The sequence below is a fragment of the Staurois parvus genome, unplaced genomic scaffold (assembly GCF_062004578.1).
Source record: "Staurois parvus isolate SC_StPar_1 unplaced genomic scaffold, SC_StPar_1.0 ptg003722l, whole genome shotgun sequence".
In the NCBI taxonomy this organism is placed as follows: domain Eukaryota; kingdom Metazoa; phylum Chordata; class Amphibia; order Anura; family Ranidae; genus Staurois; species Staurois parvus.
In genome coordinates this window covers 2,735-26,060 of record NW_028321518.1, presented here as the reverse complement: position 1 = coordinate 26,060, position 23,326 = coordinate 2,735, and the positions used below count along the sequence as shown (strand labels likewise).

Below are 23,326 nucleotides of genomic sequence, written 5' to 3'. Positions count from 1 at the left end.
CAGGGGAGATATCTGTTTTGTTTACAAACAGTTCTCCCCTCCCGTCGGAGATGTTCGGCAATCACCAGGCGCCGGCGCATAATCACTGGCCTGGACCGCCTGGATTGACAGCCAAGGCTGCAAATGGCGGCATGGGTAGGGCACGACCCCACCCGGAAATGCAAAATCGCATATATACATTTGATTTTGCACACCCTTGTCGCCCTGTAGCAGTACTTCTGCTATGGGGCGGACGGGAAGCAGTTAAACCCCCCCCCCCCCCCCTCATGAGGCCACAGAAATGATCCAGGTCGGAGGGAAGTGGTTCAGGCCTCATGCCCATTGGACGTTTAGCCCCACGCGAGTCTCCCAAACTCTCGGTAAAAGGCACACTGTCCACCTCTGCTGCCGACAGCCTGTCAGACTCTGAGAAGCTGGACGGTACTAACCTTCAGCCCGGGTTCACACTGATGCAGTGCGGAATTCGCAGCGGTTTCTGTGCCAATTCCACACCGCATCGTAATCGCACCCCTCTCATGTGAACCGCTGCGGGTGTGTATGTTGAGTCAATACCCATGCGATCCGACTCTAGTGCGGACCAAAAAGAGTCTTGCTCGTATTTGGTGTGATTCCAGCCATACAAAATGTATGACTCCGAACGCACCGCACACAAATCACATGTGATGTGCAGGGAACGCGGTGCGGTTCCTGTGCGAATCCCATGCGATATACCACGATATACCGCACCGCATGCGTGTGAACCCGGGCTGGGGGTAATATGTGTCCAGGGACAGTTGCTCGGAATGCAAGCAGTCTATATTCTGGACATTCATCCCTGGGTGCAAAGTGCCCTAAACATGAGTACAGCTCGGTGCACAGTCCAGCCGCAGCCGCTGTCAGCCTCCCATAGAGTATCACAGTCCAGCCGCAGCCGCTGTCAGCCTCCCATAGAGTATCACAGTCCAGCCGCAGCCGCTGTCAGCCTCCCATAGAGTATCACAGTCCAGCCGCAGCCGCTGTCAGCCTCCCAAAGAGTATCACAGTCCAGCCGCAGCCGCTGTCAGCCTCCCAAAGAGTATCACAGTCCAGCCGCAGCCGCTGTCAGCCTCCCATAGAGTATCACAGTCCAGCCGCAGCCGCTGTCAGCCTCCCATAGAGTATCACAGTCCAGCCGCAGCAACTGTCAGCCTCCCATAGAGTATCACAGTCCAGCAGCTGTCAGCCTCTCATAGAGTATCACAGTCCAGCCGCAGCAGCTGTCCGCCTCTCGTAGAGTTTCACAGTCCAGCCGCAGCAGCTGTCCGCCTCTCGTAGAGTTTCACAGTCCAGCCGCAGCCGCTGTCAGCCTCTCGTAGAGTTTCACAGTCAAGCCGCAGCCGCTGTCAGCCTCTCATAGAGTATCACAGCCGCAGCCGCTGTCAGCCTCCCATAGAGTATCGCAGTCCAGCCGCAGCCACTGTCAGCCTCTCATAGACTTTCACAGTCCAGCCGCAGCAGCTGTCAGCCTCTCATAGACTTTCACAGTCCAGCCGCAGCAGCTGTCAGCCTCTCATAGAGTTTCACAGTCCAGCCGCAGCCACTGTCAGCCTCTCATAGAGATTCACAGTCCAGCCGCAGCCGCTGTCAGCCTCTCGTAGAGTTTCACAGTCCAGCATGCAGCAGCTGTCAGCCTCTCATAGAGTTTCACAGTCCAGCATGCAGCAGCTGTCAGCCTCTCATAGACTTTCACAGTCCAGCCGCAGCAGCTGTCAGCCTCTCATAGACTTTCACAGTCCAGCCGCAGCAGCTGTCAGCCTCTCGTAGAGTTTCACAGTCCAGCCGCAGCCGCTGTCAGCCTCTCCTAGAGTTTCACAGTCCAGCCGCAGCAGCTGTCAGCCTCTCGTAGAGTTTCACAGTCCAGCCGCAGCCGCTGTCAGCCTCTCATAGACTTTCACAGTCTAGCCGCAGCCGCTGTCAGCCTCTCATAGACTTTCATAGTCTGCCAGCAGCTGTCAGCCTCTCGTAGAGTTTCACAGTCCAGCCGCAGCAGCTGTCAGCCTCTCACAGAGTTTCACAGTCCAGCCGCAGCCGCTGTCAGCCTCTCGTAGAGTTTCACAGTCCAGCCGCAGCAGCTGTCAGCCTCTCATAGAGATTCACAGTCCAGCCGCAGCCGCTGTCAGCCTCTCGTAGAGTGTCACAGTCCAGCCGCAGCTGCTGTCAGCCTCTCGTAGAGTGTCACAGTGCAGCCGCAGCTGCTGTCAGCCTCTCATAGAGATTCACAGTCCAGCCGCAGCCGCTGTCAGCCTCTCGTAGACTTTCATAGTCTGCCAGCAGCTGTCAGCCTCTCGTAGAGTGTCACAGTGCAGCCGCAGCTGCTGTCAGCCTCTCATAGACTTTCATAGTCTGCCAGCAGCAGGGCTGGAAGTGTCTTCCATCCGCACCCAACACCCCGAGTCAAGGCAACGTTTCGGAGTCACGCAGGACCCCTTCATCAGGCATGTGACCAAGATCAGAAACGTTGCCTTGCTGTAACTGCGGTCGTTCATTCAAACGTTTGGACCCGTATTGGTGGCCCTCGGTGTGCTGGGGACATTCTCCCTCACTTTTTGACCTGGTCACCGTTTTCATCAGGACAAAAAGTGATGGGAAACCCAAAACTGACATTTGCCGTTGGAGCAGAAATAGAGGGGAAATCTACCAATTATTATTATTTTATAGGATTTATATGGCGCCAACAGTGTGCGCAGCGCTGTACAAAATGAAGGCAGACTTTACAGTTACAATACAATTTGGTACAAGAGGAAATAGACGGCCCTGATCCTGGGAGCTTACAATCTAGGAGGAAGGGTTGACTGAAACAAAAGGTAATAGCTGTGGGGGGGGATGGGCTGATGGAGGAAATAAATGGCAGTTTACTAGGTGGAAGCAGGAGAGACTTCTTTAAAGAGAAACTTTTTCAGGGATCGTCTAAAGGTGGATAGATTAGGAGATAGCCGGACAAATTGGGGTAGGGAGTTCCATTGGATGGGAGAAGCTTCGGAGAAGTCCTGGAGGTGAGCATGGGAGGAGGTGACACAGGAACTAGAGAGCAGAAGGTCTTGGGAGGATCGAAGAGAGTGTTTTGATTGATATTTTGAGACCAGGTTGGTGATGTAGCCGGGGGCAGAGTTGTGGATGGCTCTGTAAGTTGTTGTGTTTTGAATTTTATTCGTTTGGCAATGGGAAGCCAGTGGAGGTATTGGCAGAGAGGGGTGGAGGACACTGAATGGAGACCAGTGGAGGGATTGGCAGAGAGGGGTGGAGGACACTGAATGGAGACCAGTGGAGGGATTGGCAGAGGGGGGTGGAGGACACTGAGTGGAGGCCAGTGGAGGGATTGGCAGAGAAGGGTGGAGGACACTGAATGGAGGCCAGTGGAGGGATTGGCAGAGGGGGGTGGAGGACACTGAGTGGAGGTCAGTGGAGGGATTGGCAGAGAGGGGTGGAGGACACTGAATGGAGGTCAGTGGAGGGATTGGCAGAGAGGGATGGAGGACACTGAATGGAGGTCAGTGGAGGGATTGGCAGAGAAGGGTGGAGGACACTGAATGGAGGCCAGTGGAGGGATTGGCAGAGAAGGGTGGAGGACACTGAATGGAGGCCAGTGGAGGGATTGGCAGAGGGGGGTGAAGGGCACTGAATGGAGGCCAGTGGAGGGATTGGCAGAGAGGGGTAGAGGCCAGTGGAGGGATTGGCAGAGAGGGGTGGAGGACACTGAATGGAGGCCAGTGGAGGGATTGGCAGAGAGGGGTGGAGGACACTGAATGGAGGCCAGTGGAGGGATTGGCAGAGAGGGGTGGAGGACACTGAGTGGAGGCCAGTGGAGGGATTGGCAGAGAGGGGTGGAGGACACTGAATGGAGGCCAGTGGAGGGATTGGCAGAGGGGGGTGGAGGACACTGAGTGGAGGCCAGTGGAGGGATTGGCAGAGAGGGGTGGAGGACACTGAGTGGAGGCCAGTGGAGGGATTGGCAGAGGGGGGTGGAGGACACTGAGTGGAGGCCAGTGGAGGGATTGGCAGAGAGGGGTGGAGGACACTGAATGGAGGCCAGTGGAGGGATTGGAAGGAAGGAGTGGAGGACACTGAGTGGAGGCCAGTGGAGGGATTGGTCGAGAGAGATGGAGGACACTGAGTGGAGGCCAGTGGAGGGATTGGCACAGAGGGGTGGAGGACACTGAGTGGAGGCCAGTGGAGGGATTGGCAGAGGGGGGTGGAGGACACTGAGTGGAGGCCAGTGGAGGGATTGGCAGAGAGGGATGGAGGACACTGAATGGAGGCCAGTGGAGGGATTGGAAGGAAGGAGTGGAGGACACTGAATGGAGGCCAGTGGAGGGATTGGAAGGAAGGAGTGGAGGACACTGAGTGGAGGCCAGTGGAGGGATTGGTCGAGAGGGGTGGAGGACACTGAGTGGAGGCCAGTGGAGGGATTGGAAGGAAGGAGTGGAGGACACTGAGTGGAGGCCAGTGGAGGGATTGGTCGAGAGAGATGGAGGACACTGAGTGGTTGGTAAGGTGGATGAGCCTGGCAGCAGTATTCATGATGGACTGGAGGGGGTGTGGCCTATGTAAAGGTCAGCCAATGAGGAGGGAGTTGCAGTAGTCGAGGGGAGAGATGACCAGGGAGTGAATTAGGAACTTTGTGGTGTCATTGGGGACGCCTGTTATGGTGACTGCCCCCACCGGGCGTTTTTGTCCCATCACACAGGGCCTGGAACTGTGACTGTCAGCAGATCAGGGCTCGGCGGTGGGGGCTGCTGGGTGCTCCGTGCCCCACACTGGGCAGAGATTTCCCCTCACTTCCTGTTGTATCTCTGAGACAGGAAGCAGAAGGGACTATTTTCCTCTCTTTCAGTTGCAGTTTGTGTCTCCTGGGAGTTCCTTTCCTTCATCGCTCCCTTCATGTTTCTGTCTGCAGATTGTTGTCTCCTCCTTCAAGCACGGCCTCTTCAGCGGACAATGGATGAAGGAGGTCAGCTACGCCCGCTTCCAGGGAATATTCCGCTGCATTCCCATCTTCGGCATGTCCTTCGCCTGCCAGTCGTAAGTATCTCCGATTCGTGACAAGTGTATAAGACGATATCGGAAGTTGGGGGGCACTATGGGGGGCTGGGGACCTCCAGATCACTGTTAGAGGTAAGGGGCACTATGGGGGCTGGGGACCTCCAGATCACTGTTGGAGGTAAGGGGCACTATGGGGGCTGGGATGCACTGCAGATCACTGTTAGAGGTAAGGGGCACTGTGGGGGCTGGGATGCACTGCAGATCACTGTTGGAGGTAAGGGGCCCTGTGGGGGGCTGGGGACCTCCAGATCACTGTTAGAGGTAAGGGGCACTATGGGGGGCTGGGATGCACTGCAGATCACTGTTAGAGGTAAGGGGCCCTGTGGGGGCTGGGATGCACTGTAGATCACTGTTGGAGGTAAGGGGCACTGTGGGGGGCTGGGATGCACTGTAGATCACTGTTGGAGGTAAGGGGCACTGTGGGGGGCTGGGATGCACTGTAGATCACTGTTGGAGGTAAGGGGCACTGTGGGGGGCTGGAATGCACTGTAGATCACTGTTGGAGGTAGGGGGCACTATGGGGGGCTGGGGTGCACTGTAGATCACTGTTGGAGGTAAGGGGCACTGTGGGGGGCTGGGATGCACTCTAGATCACTGTTGGAGGTAAGGGGCCCTGTGGGGGGCTGGGGTGCACTGTAGATCACTGTTGGAGGTAAGGGGCACTATGGGGGGCTGGGATGCACTGTAGATCACTGTTGGAAGTAAGGGGCCCTGTGGGGGGCTGGGGTGCACTGTAGATCACTGTTGGAGGTAAGGGGCCCTGTGGGGGGCTGGGATGCACTGTAGATCACTGTTGGAGGTAAGGGGCCCTGTGGGGGGCTGGGATGCACTGTAGATCACTGTTGGAGGTAAGGGGCCCTGTGGGGGGCTGGGATGCACTGCAGTGGGGTGGAGGCTCTTCAGGTCTGCATGGCCTGGCTGTTGAGAACCACTGGATTAGAGGGAGCCACCAATTGGCCCGCTCTTCCTGAACTTTTGTCCCCCCCAAAATTCTCTGGTACCACCTAACCAGGTCATGTGACCAACTGCCACATGTAGGTTAGGTTGCCATTCTCTCCACAAAGATGTCTTTTGATGCTCAGTTACCTTCTCTTTGTCCTTCTGACCCGCCCCTCCCCCAGTTACATAATGTACTCTAAAACAGGTGCCACTTAATTGCACTGCATACCCTTCACCTGACCGCCCTGTTACAGCGCTGACATCCGAAGACATGTCAATAAAGATTCCACGTCCGTGTCGCACCCCCCCCCCCCTCCCCCGACCATTGACAGAAGGTCATCTCTTCCCTTTCATCTCATCTGCTTTGCGGCCAACCCAAGTCTTAGAACTTCCCAAACGCCGACACAAACTGCCGCGTTCCACAATGTGAGCTATCTCTGCAGTTAAAGTGACGGTCAATCATCCGGCTGGTCCCGCGGGCCCCAGTTGTGCTGCAGCCGTTGACGTACCCCGATGACACACGTCACCCATCTGCTGTCCTGAACCCGGGCCCATCAGCAGTCCCTGAACCGATGACACATGTCGCCCATCAGCAGTCCCCGAACCGATGACACATGTCGCCCATCAGCAGTCCCCGAACCGATGACACATGTCACCCATCTGCTGTCCTGAACCCGGGCCCATCAGCAGTCCCCGAACCGATGACACATGTCACCCATCTGCTGTCCTGAACCCGGGCCCATCAGCCCATCAGCAGTCCCCTGAACCGATGACACATGTCGCCCATCAGCAGTCCCCGAACCGATGACACGTCACCCATCTGCTGTCCTGAACCCGGGCCCATCAGCCCATCAGCAGTCCCCGAACCGATGACACATGTCACCCATCTGCTGTCCTGAACCCGGGCCCATCAGCAGTCCCCGAACCGATGACACATGTCACCCATCTGCTGTCCTGAACCCGGGCCCATCAGCAGTCCCCCGAACCGATGACACATGTCACCCATCTGCTGTCCTGAACCCGGGCCCATCAGCCCATCAGCAGTCCCCGAACCAATGACACATGTCGCCCATCAGCAGTCCCCGAACCGATGACACATGTCACCCATCTGCTGTCCTGAACCCGGGCCCATCAGCAGTCCCCCGAACCGATGACACATGTCACCCATCTGCTGTCCTGAACCCGGGCCCATCAGCAGTCGTGTTTTCCTGGAACAGCCGCCATAAAACCATTGCCGCAGGAAGGTGCTTTATGGGATCTCACTGTGACCGAGGTGCAGGCCAGCTTCCTCTCCGCCACCGTGCCAGAGATCAGGTTGCATGGCCTGGCATATAACACTCCATCCTGTCACTGGAGGGGGGGGGGTAATCACATGGGGACTGTGACTGTAACCAGATCATGGCCCAGCCATGGGGGGGGGGGCTGCTCTGTGTCCCTCAGCACCTCCGCTAAGTGTTCACAATTATGGAAATCCTGCTGACAACATTGACTGACCAAGTGCAGCCTGTGGAATGAGGTGTAAACAAAACAGCATTCTGTACCCCTTCCGCCCCCTCCCACCCCACCCCCGCCCGGCCCCTCATGGTGATAACACTGATATCAGCGCAGAAGGCCAGGAAATCCCAAATTGTAATTTCATCCGTAATAAAAGAGGCCATATTGTCAGAGAAATGTCGGAGCGATTCTTAAAGGATACGTTCACCTTTTCCAAAACACGCACCCGGTACACGCACCCGGTACACACGCACCCGGTACACGCACCCGGTACACACCCCCCCGGTACACACCCCCCCGCTACACACACCCCCGGTACACGCACCCGGTACACACGCACCCGGTACACGCACCCGGTACACACCCCCCCGGTACACACCCCCCCGCTACACACACCCCCGGTACACGCACCCGGTACACACGCACCCGGTACACGCACCCGGTACACGCACCCGGTACACACCCCCCCGGTACACACCCCCCCGCTACACACCCCCCCGCTACACACACCCCCGGTACACGCACCCGGTACACGCACATATATGTTTGCAGGAAAAAAATACGCATTTATGATTTTTTTTGCAAATGAATTTGCAGCACATTCAACGATTGGGTCCACGTGGCACCGTGTGACGTGTCACGCCCTAAATGTGGTTGTAGCATGTAACACGGTCTATAAAGGTGGGCCGAGCCATTAAAGCCTGACGGTTTCCGTTTCAGCACCAGAATTTTCATTTCGGTGCAGCACTAAAAAATATTACTTTTTTTTCCTCTAAATTGTTGGTTTTTTTTGTTTATAGCGCAAAAAATAAAACTGCAGAGGTGATCAAATATCACCGAAAGAAAGCTCAATTTGTGGAAAAAAGGACGTAAATTTAATTTGTGCAGCGTTGCATGACCGCGCAATTGTCAGTCAAAGTAATGCAGCGCCGTAATGCAAAAAGTGGCCTGGTCCGGGGGGGGGGGAAATCCTCTGCAGGGGGGAAGGGGAATCCTCTGAAGGGGGGGGGGAATCCTCTGCAGGGGGGAAGGGGAATCCTCTGAAGGGGGGGGGGAATCCTCTGGAGAGCAAGTAGTTAATGATGTGGTTTTAGTGACACCTTTGATGGTACCCGACTCATTCATTTGAAATTTTAGTTTTGCCCGGAGTGAAGTATTTTCTAACAGCAGATTTTGCAGCCCCCCTGTGTTCACAGTCCTGGAATATTCTGCAGAGCCGCAAGGGTTCATGTACACTGCAGCTCCTAAACTGACGTTCAGCAGCAGTTGTGCATTTTTTCAGCAGCCCCTGAACTGTCCTTTGTCTTCCTCTGTCTCCATGTACACGTCGTCCTTTACAGGCAGTTGAGTTTACAGTCATTTTTTTAAACGCACCAAACTTGCTTTCAGGAGCAGATTTTACTGGCGTTTCAAACGCTTGTAAACGCGGATAACCACGTTTAGAAGCATCATCTCAACACATACTACTCTCCCCGCCTCTGCTCTCTCTCCCCCGCTTCTGCTCTCTCTCCCCGCCTCTGCTCTCTCTCCCCCGCTTCTGCTCTCTCTCCCCGCCTCTGCTCTCTCTCCCCCGCTTCTGCTCTCTCTCCCCACCTCTGCTCTCTCTCCCCCGCTTCTGCTCTCTCTCCCCGCCTCTGCTCTCTCTCCCCCGCCTCTGCTCTCTCTCCCCGCCTCTGCTCTCTCTCCCCGCCTCTGCTCTCTCTCCCCGCCTCTGCTCTCTCTCCCCGCCTCTGCTCTCTCTCCCCGCCTCTGCTCTCTCTCCCCGCCTCTGCTCTCTCTCCCCGCCTCTGCTCTCTCTCCCCGCCTCTGCTCTCTCTCCCCGCCTCTGCTCTCTCTCCCCGCCTCTGCTCTCTCTCCCCGCCTCTGCTCTCTCTCCCCGCCTCTGCTCTCTCTCCCCGCCTCTGCTCTCTCTCCCCGCCTCTGCTCTCTCTCCCCGCCTCTGCTCTCTCTCCCCGCTTCTGCTCTCTCTCCCCGCTTCTGCTCTCTCTCCCCGCTTCTGCTCTCTCTCTCCCCGCTTCTGCTCTCTCTCCCCGCTTCTGCTCTCTCTCCCCGCTTCTGCTCTCTCTCCCCGCTTCTGCTCTCTCTCCCCGCTTCTGCTCTCTCTCCCCGCTTCTGCTCTCTCTCCCCGCCTCTGCTCTCTCTCCCCGCCTCTGCTCTCTCTCCCCGCCCTTGCTCTCTCTCCCCGCCCTTGCTCTCTCTCCCCGCCCTTGCTCTCTCTCCCCGCCCTTGCTCTCTCTCCCCGCCCTTGCTCTCTCTCCCCGCCCTTGCTCTCTCTCCCCGCCCTTGCTCTCTCTCCCCGCCCTTGCTCTCTCTCCCCGCCCTTGCTCTCTCTCCCCGCCCTTGCTCTCTCTCCCCGCCCTTGCTCTCTCTCCCCGCCCTTGCTCTCTCTCTTCCCGCCCTTGCTCTCTCTCTTCCCGCCCTTGCTCTCTCTCTCCCCGCCCCTGCTCTCTCTCTCCCCGCCCCTGCTCTCTCTCTCCCCGCCCTTGCTCTCTCTCCCCGCCCTTGCTCTCTCTCTTCCCGCCCTTGCTCTCTCTCTCCCCGCCCCTGCTCTCTCTCTCCCCGCCCCTGCTCTCTCTCTCCCCGCCCCTGCTCTCTCTCTCCCCGCCCCTGCTCTCTCTCTCCCCGCCCTTGCTCTCTCTCCCCGCCCTTGCTCTCTCTCTTCCCGCCCTTGCTCTCTCTCTCCCCGCCCCTGCTCTCTCTCTCCCCGCCCCTGCTCTCTCTCTCCCCGCCCCTGCTCTCTCTCTCCCCGCCCCTGCTCTCTCTCTCCCCGCCCCTGCTCTCTCTCTCCCCGCCCCTGCTCTCTCTCTCCCCGCTTCTGCCCTCTCTCTCCCCGCTTCTGCCCTCTCTCTCCCCGCTTCTGCCCTCTCTCTCCCCGCTTCTGCCCTCTCTCTCCCCGCTTCTGCCCTCTCTCTCCCCGCTTCTGCCCTCTCTCTCCCCGCTTCTGCCCTCTCTCTCCCCGCTTCTGCCCTCTCCCCGCCTCTGCCCTCTCCCCGCCTCTGCCCTCTCTCCGCCTCTGCCCTCTCTCTGCCTCTGCCCTCTCTCTGCCTCTGCCCTCTCTCTGCCTCTGCCCTCTCTCTGCCTCTGCTCTCTCTCTGCCTCTGCTCTCTCTCTGCCTCTGCTCTCTCTCTGCCTCTGCTCTCTCTCTGCCTCTGCTCTCTCTCTGCCTCTGCTCTCTCTCTGCCTCTGCTCTCTCTCTCTCCCCGCTTCTGCTCTCTCTCCCCCCCCCCCGCTTCTGCTCTCTCTCTCCCCCCCCGCTTCTGCTCTCTCTCTCTCTCTCTCCCCCCGCTTCTGCTCTCTCTCTCCCCGCTTCTGCCCTCTCTCTCCCCGCTTCTGCCCTCTCTCTCCCCGCTTCTGCCCTCTCTCTCCCCGCTTCTGCCCTCTCTCTCCCCGCTTCTGCCCTCTCTCTGCCTCTGCCCTCTCTCTGCCTCTGCCCTCTCTCTGCCTCTGCCCTCTCTCTGCCTCTGCCCTCTCTCTGCCTCTGCCCTCTCTCTGCCTCTGCTCTCTCTCTGCCTCTGCTCTCTCTCTGCCTCTGCTCTCTCTCTGCCTCTGCTCTCTCTCTGCCTCTGCTCTCTCTCTGCCTCTGCTCTCTCTCTGCCTCTGCTCTCTCTCTCTCCCCGCTTCTGCTCTCTCTCTCCCCCCCCGCTTCTGCTCTCTCTCTCCCCCCCCCGCTTCTGCTCTCTCTCTCTCTCTCTCTCCCCCCGCTTCTGCCCTCTCTCTCCCCGCTTCTGCCCTCTCTCTCCCCGCTTCTGCCCTCTCTCTCCCCGCTTCTGCCCTCTCTCTGCCTCTGCCCTCTCTCTGCCTCTGCCCTCTCTCTGCCTCTGCCCTCTCTCTGCCTCTGCTCTCTCTCTGCCCTCTCTCTGCCTCTGCTCTCTCTCTGCCTCTGCTCTCTCTCTCTCCCCGCTTCTGCTCTCTCTCTCCCCCCCCCGCTTCTGCTCTCTCTCTCCCCCCCCCGCTTCTGCTCTCTCTCTCCCCCCCCCGCTTCTGCTCTCTCTCTCCCCCCCCCGCTTCTGCTCTCTCTCTCTCTCTCTCCCCCCGCTTCTGCTCTCTCTCTCCGCCCGCTTCTGCTCTCTCTCTCCGCCCGCTTCTGCTCTCTCTCTCCGCCCGCTTCTGCTCTCTCTCTCCGCCCGCTTCTGCTCTCTCTCTCTGCCCGCTTCTGCTCTCTCTCTCTCTCTCCCCGCTTCTGCTCTCTCTCTCTCTCCCCGCTTCTGCGCTCTCTCTCTCTCTCCCCCCGCTTCTGCTCTCTCTCTCCCCCCCCGCTTCTGCGCTCTCTCTCCCCCCCGCTTCTGCTCTCTCTCTCTCTCCCCGCTTCTGCTCTCTCTCTCTCCCCCCGCTTCTGCTCTCTATCTCTCCCCACTTCTGCTCTCTCTCTCTCTCTCTCTCTCTCTCTCTCTCTCCCACTTCTGCTCTCTCTCTCTCTCTCTCCCCCCGCTTCTGCTCTCTCTCTCTCTCTCTCCCCCCGCTTCTGCTCTCTCTCTCTCCCCGCTTCTGCTCTCTTTTCCTCTCAAAATGTCTGAAATTGTTAGTTTTTGTACTATTTTTCAGTGCATTCAGGGCATTTGTTAAGGTCTCCTGAGATCATATTTTAAAAACGCTCATATATTCTAAACGCAAACGCACATAAACTTGGTATGCAAACGCGGCTAAAGTGACGTTTTTTAACCTCCGTTTTCCATCAGTTTCCATTGTTCAGAAGAGTTTTCCCAACGCCCCGCGTACATGAGCCCTAAGAGAGCCGTCTCCATACAATGACATCTTTATGTCGGTGTTGCTGTTTTCACCTTTACAATGTCCAGAGATGTAAATTCGGTGGATTCATTATAACGGGGAAAGCTGGGCGATGTCATGTGCAGCCGCTCTGTCTGTGTTCGGAAGGCACAGCGCAGCCTTGGTGTCCCTCCACCCCCCCAGTCATCTGTCAGCGCCTGTGCCGGCCTCTCACATCCAGCGGCAGCTCGTACATTTTCTCACACTCCGATAATGAAATGTTAACATTATCATGCTGCGTCTAATGCTCCATCGCAGCAGAGAGGATGGGGGGGGGGGGGGGGAGCTGGACTCGGCCAGAAAATTCTTGAATACATCGAGTCACTTGGGTTAGTATGAAGGATCGCTCTCGTTGTATCAGAAAGGTAGCAGCCCAAAGATTTCTACTGTCTACCATTGGGGAACAGACAACCCTCCCCCCAACCCCCCCTGAAAGTGATTCCTGCTTTACCCCTCACTAAGATACCCGCCCACAACCAGACATTTGGGGTACACGAGTCCAGCGCTGCACTCCGCTCACACCAGGTGGATGCATCTAGTGTCTGCCATCTGAAATCTATTTGGTGGCCTCTAACCTGGGGTTCTGGGTACACCTCATCAGGTGTGGTTCTGCTAGCTTGGGATTCCCAACTCCACCCATTTCTATGGAGACACCAGAACTAGGACCGCCCACTAACTATCCCTGGAACTAACTAAGGGAGCTGCATGTCCATTAAAGGGTTAGTTCACCTTTATAGGAAAACAATAAAAGATCAACACCATAAACCCCCCCAAAGTCCCTGCTGTACTTACCTCCCTGCGTGCTGAGCTGTTGGTTGGTGCAGCAGTCTGCGAATACGAAACCCCCCGTTCCTTACCCTCTTCTCTGTGCTGCACTTCCAGGACGGATCAGAGTGATTCTGATTGGTCAGTGCCAGAACAGAGCATCATTCTGATCCATCCCAAGCACTGAACAAAGTAGAGCAAGGATTTCAAATCCCTGAACCGCTGCACCAGCTGTGTGGACACTCAGCAACTATTGGGCCCCATTCACATCCGAGCGTTTGCGATCTCGGGCAGAATCGCTGTGGTCCTGTCCCATATTCCCCAAACTTTCTGCAAAAGGTGTACCGGCTCCTCCCCTTCAGTCTCGCACAGGTGTACCGGCTCCTCCCCTTCAGTCTCACACTGATGTACCGCCTCCTCCCCTCCAGTCTCGCACAGGTGTACCGGCTCCTCCCCTCCAGTCTCGCACAGGTGTACCGGCTCCTCCCCTCCAGTCTCGCACAGGTGTACCGGCTCCTCCCCTCCAGTCTCGCACAGGTGTACCGGCTCCTCCCCTCCAGGCTCGCACAGGTGTACCGGCTCCTCCCCTCCAGGCTCGCACAGGTGTACCGGCTCCTCCCCTCCAGGCTCGCACAGGTGTACCGGCTCCTCCCCTCCAGGCTCGCACAGGTGTACCGGCTCCTCCCCTCCAGGCTCGCACAGGTGTACCGGCTCCTCCCCTCCAGGCTCGCACAGGTGTACCGGCTCCTCCCCTCCAGGCTCGCACAGGTGTACCGGCTCCTCCCCTCCAGGCTCGCACAGGTGTACCGGCTCCTCCCCTCCAGGCTCGCACAGGTGTACCGGCTCCTCCCCTCCAGGCTCGCACAGGTGTACCGGCTCCTCCCCTCCAGTCTCGCACAGGTGTACCGGCTCCTCCCCTCCAGTCTCGCACAGGTGTACCGGCTCCTCCCCTCCAGTCTCGCACAGGTGTACCGGCTCCTCCCCTCCAGTCTCGCACAGGTGTACCGGCTCCTCCCCTCCAGTCTCGCACAGGTGTACCGGCTCCTCCCCTCCAGTCTCGCACAGGTGTACCGGCTCCTCCCCTCCAGTCTCGCACAGGTGTACCGGCTCCTCCCCTCCAGTCTCGCACAGGTGTACCGGCTCCTCCCCTCCAGTCTCGCACAGGTGTACCGGCTCCTCCCCTCCAGTCTCGCACAGGTGTACCGGCTCCTCCCCTCCAGTCTCGCACAGGTGTACCGGCTCCTCCCCTTCAGTCTCGCACAGGTGTACCGGCTCCTCCCCCTCAGTCTCGCACAGGTGTACCGGCTCCTCCCCCTCAGTCTCGCACAGGTGTACCGGCTCCTCCCCCTCAGTCTCGCACAGGTGTACCGGCTCCTCCCCCTCAGTCTCGCACAGGTGTACCGGCTCCTCCCCCTCAGTCTCGCACAGGTGTACCGGCTCCTCCCCCTCAGTCTCGCACAGGTGTACCGGCTCCTCCCCCTCAGTCTCGCACAGGTGTACCGGCTCAAACGCCCAGATGTGATCTACTTTTAGGGCCCATTCACATGCGATTCAGTGCGGAGCAATTTGAGCCCTTCATTGTAAATCGGCTGAATTGCACCGGAACGCAGCAGAAGTAGTACATGCAGCACTTTAAAAAATGCACTGCACCAGATCACATGATACTTCTGTATCCTGCGATCCGATACAAGGTGATATAATGTGCTCGTATGTACCGCATAGGAAAGACTTGCCTGCAAACGAAACCCTCCAGCGGTGCCCTGTCATGGTTGCAGAGGCTTCCATCCGATCCTTCTTCCGGGTTCTCAGGCTGCGGCTGCTTGAATGGCTGAGCCGCGATGACGTCACGCCTGCACATGCACAGGAGTCTCGGCCGCGCGCAGTTTGATTTGAACGTGGTGCCGATAACGGGCTTGGAACGTGGTGCCGATAACGGGCTTGGAACGTGGTGCCGATAACGGGCTTGGAACGTGGTGCCGATAACGGGCTTGGAACGTGGTGCCGATAACGGGCTGGGAACGTGGTGCCGATAACGGGCAGGGGACGTGGTGCCGATAACGGGCTTGGAACGTGGTGCCGATAACGGGCTTGGAACGTGGTGCCGATAACGGGCTGGGAACGTGGTGCCGATAACGGGCTGGGAACGTGGTGCCGATAACGGGCTGGGAACGTGGTGCCGATAACGGGCTGGGAACGTGGTGCCGATAACGGGCACGGGACGTGGTGCCGATAACGGGCACGGAACGTGGTGCCGATAACGGGCTTGGGACGTGGTGCCGATAACGGGCTTGGGACGTGGTGCCGATAACGGGCTTGGGACGTGGTGCCGATAACGGGCTTGGGACGTGGTGCCGATAACGGGCTTGGGACGTGGTGCCGATAACGGGCTTGGGACGTGGTGCCGATAACGGGCTTGGGACGTGGTGCCGATAACGGGCTTGGGACGTGGTGCCGATAACGGGCAGGGGACGTGGTGCCGATAACGGGCAGGGGACGTGGTGCCGATAACGGGCAGGGGACGTGGTGCCGATAACGGGCAGGGGACGCGGTGCCGATAACGGGCAGGGGACGCGGTGCCGATAACGGGCAGGGGACGCGGTGCCGATAACGGGCAGGGGACGCGGTGCCGATAACGGGCAGGGGACGCGGTGCCGATAACGGGCAGGGGACGCGGTGCCGATAACGGGCAGGGGACGCGGTGCCGATAACGGGCAGGGGACGCGGTGCCGATAACGGGCAGGGGACGCGGTGCCGATAACGGGCAGGGGACGCGGTGCCGATAACGGGCAGGGGACGCGGTGCCGATAACGGGCAGGGGACGTGGGTTTCCCGCACTGCATTCTGGTGTGAACGGGCACCTAAAAGCCCCTCGAAGCTGGCAATTTAAAGGCGGTGGTGGGTGCAGTATCATCACTTTCCGTATGGTGTCGGCCGGGGGTGTCAAACTCCATTCCATCGTGGGCCGTGCCGGCATTATGGTTGCCCTCAAAGGGCCGGTTGTATCTGTAAGCCTAGATGTCCAGCTCACCCCACCCCACCCCCCATTACATCAGATGTCAAGAATCCCACCCCCTCCCTAACATCACCATGCACACCTATTGGGGGCGGAGCTGGAAAGCAGAAAGTGCCGGGTCTGGAGGAGGACCAGAGGAGGAGTGGAGTCAGTTACCAGAGTCTGCTGAATGCTGAGACCGGGGGGGGCAGAGATGAGGGGGTGCTGCAGCTGCACTGAGAGGCGCAGGATTTGGCAGAGGAGTTCTATTCTCCTCTCTGCTGCCGACTGCTGAGACAAGGTGGGGGGTGGAGACTAGGGGGTACCTGCAGGAGAGGTGCAAGGGCCACATGAAATGGCCTGGAGGGCCGGATTTGGTCCCTGGGCCCTGTGTGTGACACCTGGGGGTGTAGGCAATGTTCACTAAGATTTGTTTTTATTGGGCTACTTGGCTATTAAAGCCCCATTGCCGGGATGATCGCCTGGCAACCATGAGAACCGTCTGGGCTTCCCAAGATCCCGGCACCCCTGCCAGACAGCACAGCGGAGTCCTGGAGCTTCCTGCAGATTGCATTGCAGCAAAAGAAATCCATCCTCCCCCTCCCCCAGTCTGTGCAAATCCGCATGCCTGCAGTCCTTTCCTCACTGCATAATGCTGCGACTGGCTGGTCGCTGGATCCGTTCCGGGGAGAGCGGCCCCAACATTCTGTGATGTCAGCTGCTGCCGTCCTCCTCATTTGGGGGTTTGTTGGGGACGTTTGCGTGGAGTTGACCTTTAAGTCTCACTTTATTCTGTATTATCTCTTCTTCTAGCCAAGTTCTACCCACATATGACAGCCTGGATGAACCTTCTGTGAAGACCATGAGTTCCATCTTCGCCCGCTCCCTAAATGTCGTCACCACCTTCTATGTGCTGGTGAGTATCCGCCCTCCCCGGACCCCGCGTTCACTGTATCCGCCCTCCCCGGACCCCGCGTTCACTATATCCGCCCTCCCCGGACCCCGCGTTCACTGTATCCGCCCTCCCCGGACCCCGCGTTCACTATATCCGCTACCCCGGACCCCGCGTTCACTATATCCGCCCTCCCCGGACCCCGCATTCACTATATCCGCCCTCCCCGGACCCCGCATTCACTATATCCGCCCTCCCCGGACCCCGCATTCACTATATCCGCCCTCCCCGGACCCCGCGTTCACTATATCCGCCCTCCCCGGACCCCGCGTTCACTATATCCGCCCTCCCCGGACCCCGCGTTCACTGTATCCGCCCTCCCCGGACCCCGCGTTCACTATATCCGCTACCCCGGACCCCGCGTTCACTATATCCGCTACCCCGGACCCCGCGTTCACTATATCCGCCCTCCCCGGACCCCGCGTTCACTATATCCGCCCTCCCCGGACCCCGCGTTCACTATATCCGCCACCCCGGACCCCGCGTTCACTATATCCGCCCTCCCCGGACCCCGCGTTCACTATATCCGCCCTCCCCGGACCCCGCATTCACTATATCCGCTCTCCCCGGACCCCGCGTTCACTATATCCGCCCTCCCCGGACCCCGCGTTCACTATATCCGCCCTCCCCGGACCCCGCGTTCACTATATCCGCTCTCCCCGGACCCCGCATTCACTATATCCGCTACCCCGGACCCCACGTTCACTATATCCGCTACCCCGGACCCCGCGTTCACTATATCCGCTCCCCCCGGACCCCGCGTTCACTATATCCGCTCCCCCCGGACCCCACGTTCACTATATCCGCCCTCCCCGGACCCCGCGTTCACTATATCCGCCCTCCCCGGACCCCGCGTTCACTATATCCGCCCTCCCCGGACCCCGCGTTCACTATATCCGCCCTCCCCGGACCCCGCGTTCACTATATCCACCCTCCCCGGACCCCGCGTTCACTATATCCACCCTCCCCGGACCCCGCGTTCACTATATCCGCTCTCCCCGGACCCCGCATTCACTATATCCGCTCTCCCCGGACCCCGCGTTCACTATATCCGCCCTCCCCGGACCCCGCGTTCACTATATCCGCCTTCCCCGGACCCCGCGTTCACTATATCCGCCCTCCCCGGACCCCGCGTTCACTATATCCGCTACCCCGGACCCCGCGTTCACTATATCCGCCCTCCCCAGACCCCGCGTTCACTATATCCACCCTCCCCGGACCCCGCGTTCACTATATCCGCTACCCCGGACCCCGCGTTCACTATATCCGCCCTCCCCAGACCCCGCGTTCACTATATCCGCCCTCCCCGGACCCCGCGTTCACTATATCCGCCCTCCCCGGACCCCGCGTTCACTATATCCGCCCTCCCCGGACCCCGCGTTCACTATATCCGCCCTCCCCGGACCCCGCGTTCACTATATCCACCCTCCCCGGACCCCGCGTTCACTATATCCGCTACCCTGGACCCTGCGTTCACTATATCCACCCTCCCCAGACCCCGCGTTCACTATATCCACCCTCCCCGGACCCCGCGTTCACTATATCCACCCTCCCCAGACCCCGCGTTCACTATATCCGCTACCCCGGACCCCGCGTTCACTATATCCGCCCTCCCCGGACCCCGCGTTCACTATATCCACCCTCCCCGGACCCCGCGTTCACTATATCCACCCTCCCCGGACCCCGCGTTCACTATATCCACCCTCCCCGGACCCCGCGTTCACTATATCCGCTCTCCCCGGACCCCGCATTCACTATATCCGCTCTCCCCGGACCCCGCATTCACTATATCCGCTCTCCCCGGACCCCGCATTCACTATATCCGGTCTCCCCGGACCCCGCATTCACTATATCCGGTCTCCCCGGACCCCGCGTTCACTATATCCGCTCTCCCCGGACCCCGCGTTCACTATATCCGCTCTCCCCGGACCCCGCGTTCACTATATCCGCTCTCCCCGGACCCCGCATTCACTATATCCGCATTCACTATATCCGCTCTCCCCGGACCCCGCATTCACTATATCCGGTCTCCCCGGACCCCGCATTCACTATATCCGGTCTCCCCGGACCCCGCATTCACTATATCCGGTCTCCCCGGACCCCGCGTTCACTATATCCGGTCTCCCCGGACCCCGCGTTCACTATATCTGGTCTCCCACAGGACACACAACATGGAAATGCAATTAATTTAGTAAATATAAATTGCTAAACATCTTTCCCATCAGCAGTATATAGCAGTCTTGTGACTTCTATCAGTGTACAGCAGAGCACTGGTTAAAGCTTGTAGGAGGAGTTTTCTTTTTTCTCTAGCAGAATGCAGGACCCCCTGACCTTTTCCTGGACAGTGCTGATTGGTTCTGTTCTGATCACATGCACTCTCCCAGGGTAAACAAAAAAAAACCCTCTTGCAATACACACTAAACTGAGCATGTTCAGAATGGCTGTGGGTTCAGTCTGTTTTATCAGGAGATATGAGGTGGTAGCTTAAACAAGGTGAGGAACAGAGCAATCAGGATTAAACTGTCTTCTTACCCAATTCGGAGGGTTAACCCCTTCGGTCCCACAGTGAGTATAACCAGCACACTTTCCTGCATCTACAGACGGATTGGACTGTTGGGGGTTCAGGAACACGCTAAAGTCTCTGCATTAAGGTAAAACGCCTTTCTACGTCAGGTTGCCCCACCCCCCCTTAAATACGTACCTGAGCCTGATCTCCATCCAGCGCTGTGCCTGTCTGCAGCAGCTCTTCTCTCTCCTCTTCTCATAGGACGCTTGGTAGCAGCGGAACCATTGGCTCCTGCTGCTGTCAATCAAAACCTGTGAGCAGAGAGTAGGAGGTGGGTCTGAGCTGCGCTGTGTGTGTCAGTAGACACACACAGCCTGGCTTGGGATTGAGCTTGTGGCTTGCTATGGGGGGGGGGGCATTTTAATGAAGAGGAGGAGCCAAGGCTGTGGGAAGGGGACACCAAAAGTGGAAGTTTGGGGCCACTCTGTGCAAAACCATTACACAGAGCAGGTAAGTGTGACATGTTTGTTTTTAAATAGAAATTAAATCTTTACAATCACTTTTTTAAATAAATGTTGCTTGGGTTGTTAAATATGGAGCAGAGAAGGGGGTGGAGCCTCTGTCAGATGTTTACTGCCATCTACTGATCTGCTGTCACTTCCTGTAATGTCAGGAAGTGACAGTTAGTATTTCTGAAAGAGGGAACAAACAAAACCACAAAGTTACAACTCCTGACAATGTTTCTGTCCCGCCTTCCTGTCCTGGTGACAACTGCCCCCCCCCCCCCCTCCAGAAAAGTGACCCTGTGCTTGCTCTGTCCAAAAAAACCCAAAAGCCGTAATCCTTGGATGGTGATTGGCTGTGAGTCTCCTGACATTGCGGCGTTCTCTCCCTTCCAGGTCGGCTTCTTTGGTTACGTCAGTTTCACAGAAACAATAGCTGGCAATGTTCTGTTCAACTTCCCGTCCAATCTGGTGACCGAGATGATCCGCGTTGGCTTCATGATGTCGGTGGCCGTCGGGTTCCCAATGATGATCCTTCCCTGCCGGCAGGCGCTGAATACGCTCCTATTTGAGCAGCAGGTGGGTGTGGCTATTGGTTGGAGGAAAGCGGAAACAAAGCGGAAACAAAGCGGAACTCCGCCACAAACTGAAAACACTGTTTAATGTATTGTTATTGAAAACAAACTCCCCCATCCGTCCATCCCTCCCCCCCATCCGTCCATCCCTCCCCCATCCGTCCATCCCTCCCTCCCTTCCGTCCATCCCTCCCTCCCATCCGTCCATCCCTCCCCCCATCCGTCCGTCCCTCCTCCCCCCATCCGTCCATCCCTCCCTCCCATCCGTCCATCCCTCCCTCCCTGTCTCCATCCCTCCTTCCATGTCTCCATCCCTCCTTCCATGTCTCCCTCCATTTCTCCATCCCTCCCTCCATTTCTCCATCTCTCCTTCCACGTCTCCATCCCTCCTTCCACGTCTCCATCCCTCCTTCCACGTCTCCATCCCTCCTTCCACGTCTCCATCCCTCCTTCCACGTCTCCATCCCTCCTTCCACGTCTCCATCCCTCCTTCCACGTCTCCATCCCTCCTTCCACGTCTCCATCCCTCCTTCCACGTCTCCATCCCTCCTTCCACGTCTCCATCCCTCCTTCCATCCCTCCTTCCATGTCTCCATCTCTCCTTCCATGTCTCCATCCCTCCTTCCATGTCTCCATCCCTCCTTCCATGTCTCCCTCCATTTCTCCATCCCTCCCTCCATTTCTCCATCTCTCCTTCCACGTCTCCATCCCTCCTTCCACGTCTCCATCCCTCCTTCCACGTCTCCATCCCTCCTTCCACGTCTCCATCCCTCCTTCCACGTCTCCATCCCTCCTTCCACGTCTCCATCCCTCCTTCCACGTCTCCATCCCTCCTTCCACGTCTCCATCCCTCCTTCCATCCCCTCCTTCCATGTCTCCATCTCTCTTCCATGTCTCCATCTCTCCTTCCATGTCTCCATCCCTCCCTCCACGTCTCCATCCCTCCTTCCACGTCTCCATCCCTCCTTCCATCCCTCCTTCCATGTCTCCATCTCTCCTTCCATGTCTCCATCCCTCCTTCCATGTCTCCATCTCTCCTTCCATGTCTCCATCCCTCCTTCCATGTCTCCATCTCTCCTTCCATGTCTCCATCCCTCCCTCCATGTCTCCATCCCTCCTTCCACGTCTCCATCCCTCCTTCCATCCCTCCTTCCATGTCTCCATCTCTCCTTCCATGTCTCCATCCCTCCTTCCATGTCTCCATCCCTCCCTCCATGTCTCCATCCATCCCTCCCTCCATTTCTCCATCCCTCCCTCCATGTCTCCATCCGTTGGGGTTGTGCCATAGCCGACAGCAGCCGGGTGACCACCTTCCTTGTTTTACTATTAAAGCGGTACTCCGGGTACAGAAAACAATTCCCGGCTGCCAATACCTTAGTGCCAGGGTTCATTGCTTGTCTTTGTCTCTTGGAGATGAAGGGAGACATCTGATTCTCTGATACTTACCTGATTCTCCCCGCACAACACCAGTCCCTGCAGCTCCTCAACCCCCCCAGTCTTCAGCAGTGGACTGTTCTGACATCATCAGCCCCACAGCAGGCTCCATAGACCTCTGTGGATGTGAGGACAGCAGGAACAGTCCACCTCTGGATTGTGGGGGAGCACCGTTTGCTTTGCTGGTGGAAGCAGAGGATCGGGTGAGACTTTCTCCTCTCCACTAGACAAAACCAGCGCTTAACACGTGCAGCATGACCACGGCCCCGCTCCAAGGGAAAACTTTTCTTATTGCTCAGAGTTGGGCTTTAGGGCCAGTTAACTACAAAAACGCATTCCGACTACATTTTTGCTGACCGTTCACACCACGCGCAGTTCCCGTGCAGTTTTGATGCAGTTTGCTATGTTCAGTACGGTTCTGTGCAGAAAAAATGCCGCGTGTTCTACTGACTGGAACTGACTGCACTGGTGTGAACTAGAGCCATAGGAATATATGGAAAACACTGCGCATGCATTTTTGATGCAGAAACAAAGCGCACTGAGCTGCATCTAATGTGAACCAGTTCTTAGGGCCGGTTCACACTATAGAAACGCAGTCCAGCTGCATTCCGGATGTGTTTCCGCATGCGCGGTTTTGAAACGTTCTGGTGCGTTTTTTGTGCTTTCCAGTGCATTTTTGATGCGTTTTACCACGTTCCAGTGCAGAAAAAATGCCGCCTGTTCTACTTTTTTCTTTTTTTTTTTTCTGCAACCGGAACGCACTGGAACTGCAAGCACTAATGTGAACTTCGACACCAACAACCATATCACCGACTTTCTGTGCGTTTTGGAGGCAGAAAAAAGCAACTGAAACGCATGGAGTGTGAACCGATCCTTAATGTTTGGAGGACCTCTATCATCACATTAACACCTCCAATGTTCTTCTTTCCCACAGCAAAAAGACGGCACGTTTGCAGCCGGTGGGTACATGCCGCCTCTGCGCTTCAAAGTGCTGACGTTAGCCGTGGTGTTCGGAACCATGATGGGCGGGATTCTCATACCGAATGGTGAGTGTCGCTGCTTGTAAGGAAGGTTTGTAGTCTGTGACCACGGATGAGCTCTGATCCTAGTCTGCACCCACGTGAGAGAGCCCACCAAGGAGCTGCCACAGTCCTGAGACACTCCCCGCCCCTCGGCCACATATATACACGCTCTGCCCCTCCGCCACATATATACATGCCCCGCCCCTCCGCCACATATATACACCCCCCGCCCCTCCGCCACATATATACACGCCCCGCCCCTCCGCCACATATATACACCCCCCGCCCCTCCGCCACATATATACACAGTCTTGCCCAGGTG

General features: G+C 57.7%; 1 protein-coding gene across 1 annotated transcript; it reads left to right on the top strand.

Moving 5' to 3' along the window:
- Nucleotides 1-314: 314 nt before the first annotated feature.
- Nucleotides 315-23,028, top strand: LOC149427479 (putative sodium-coupled neutral amino acid transporter 10; the record flags this gene model as incomplete). Its single annotated transcript, XM_089667985.1, has 5 exons — nt 315-420; nt 4,818-5,037; nt 16,826-16,928; nt 20,370-20,552; nt 22,917-23,028. Coding segments are annotated over exons 1-5 (724 nt in total), but the record flags the coding sequence as incomplete, so codon positions are not given.
- Between the last annotated feature and the right edge of the window lie 298 nt (nt 23,029-23,326).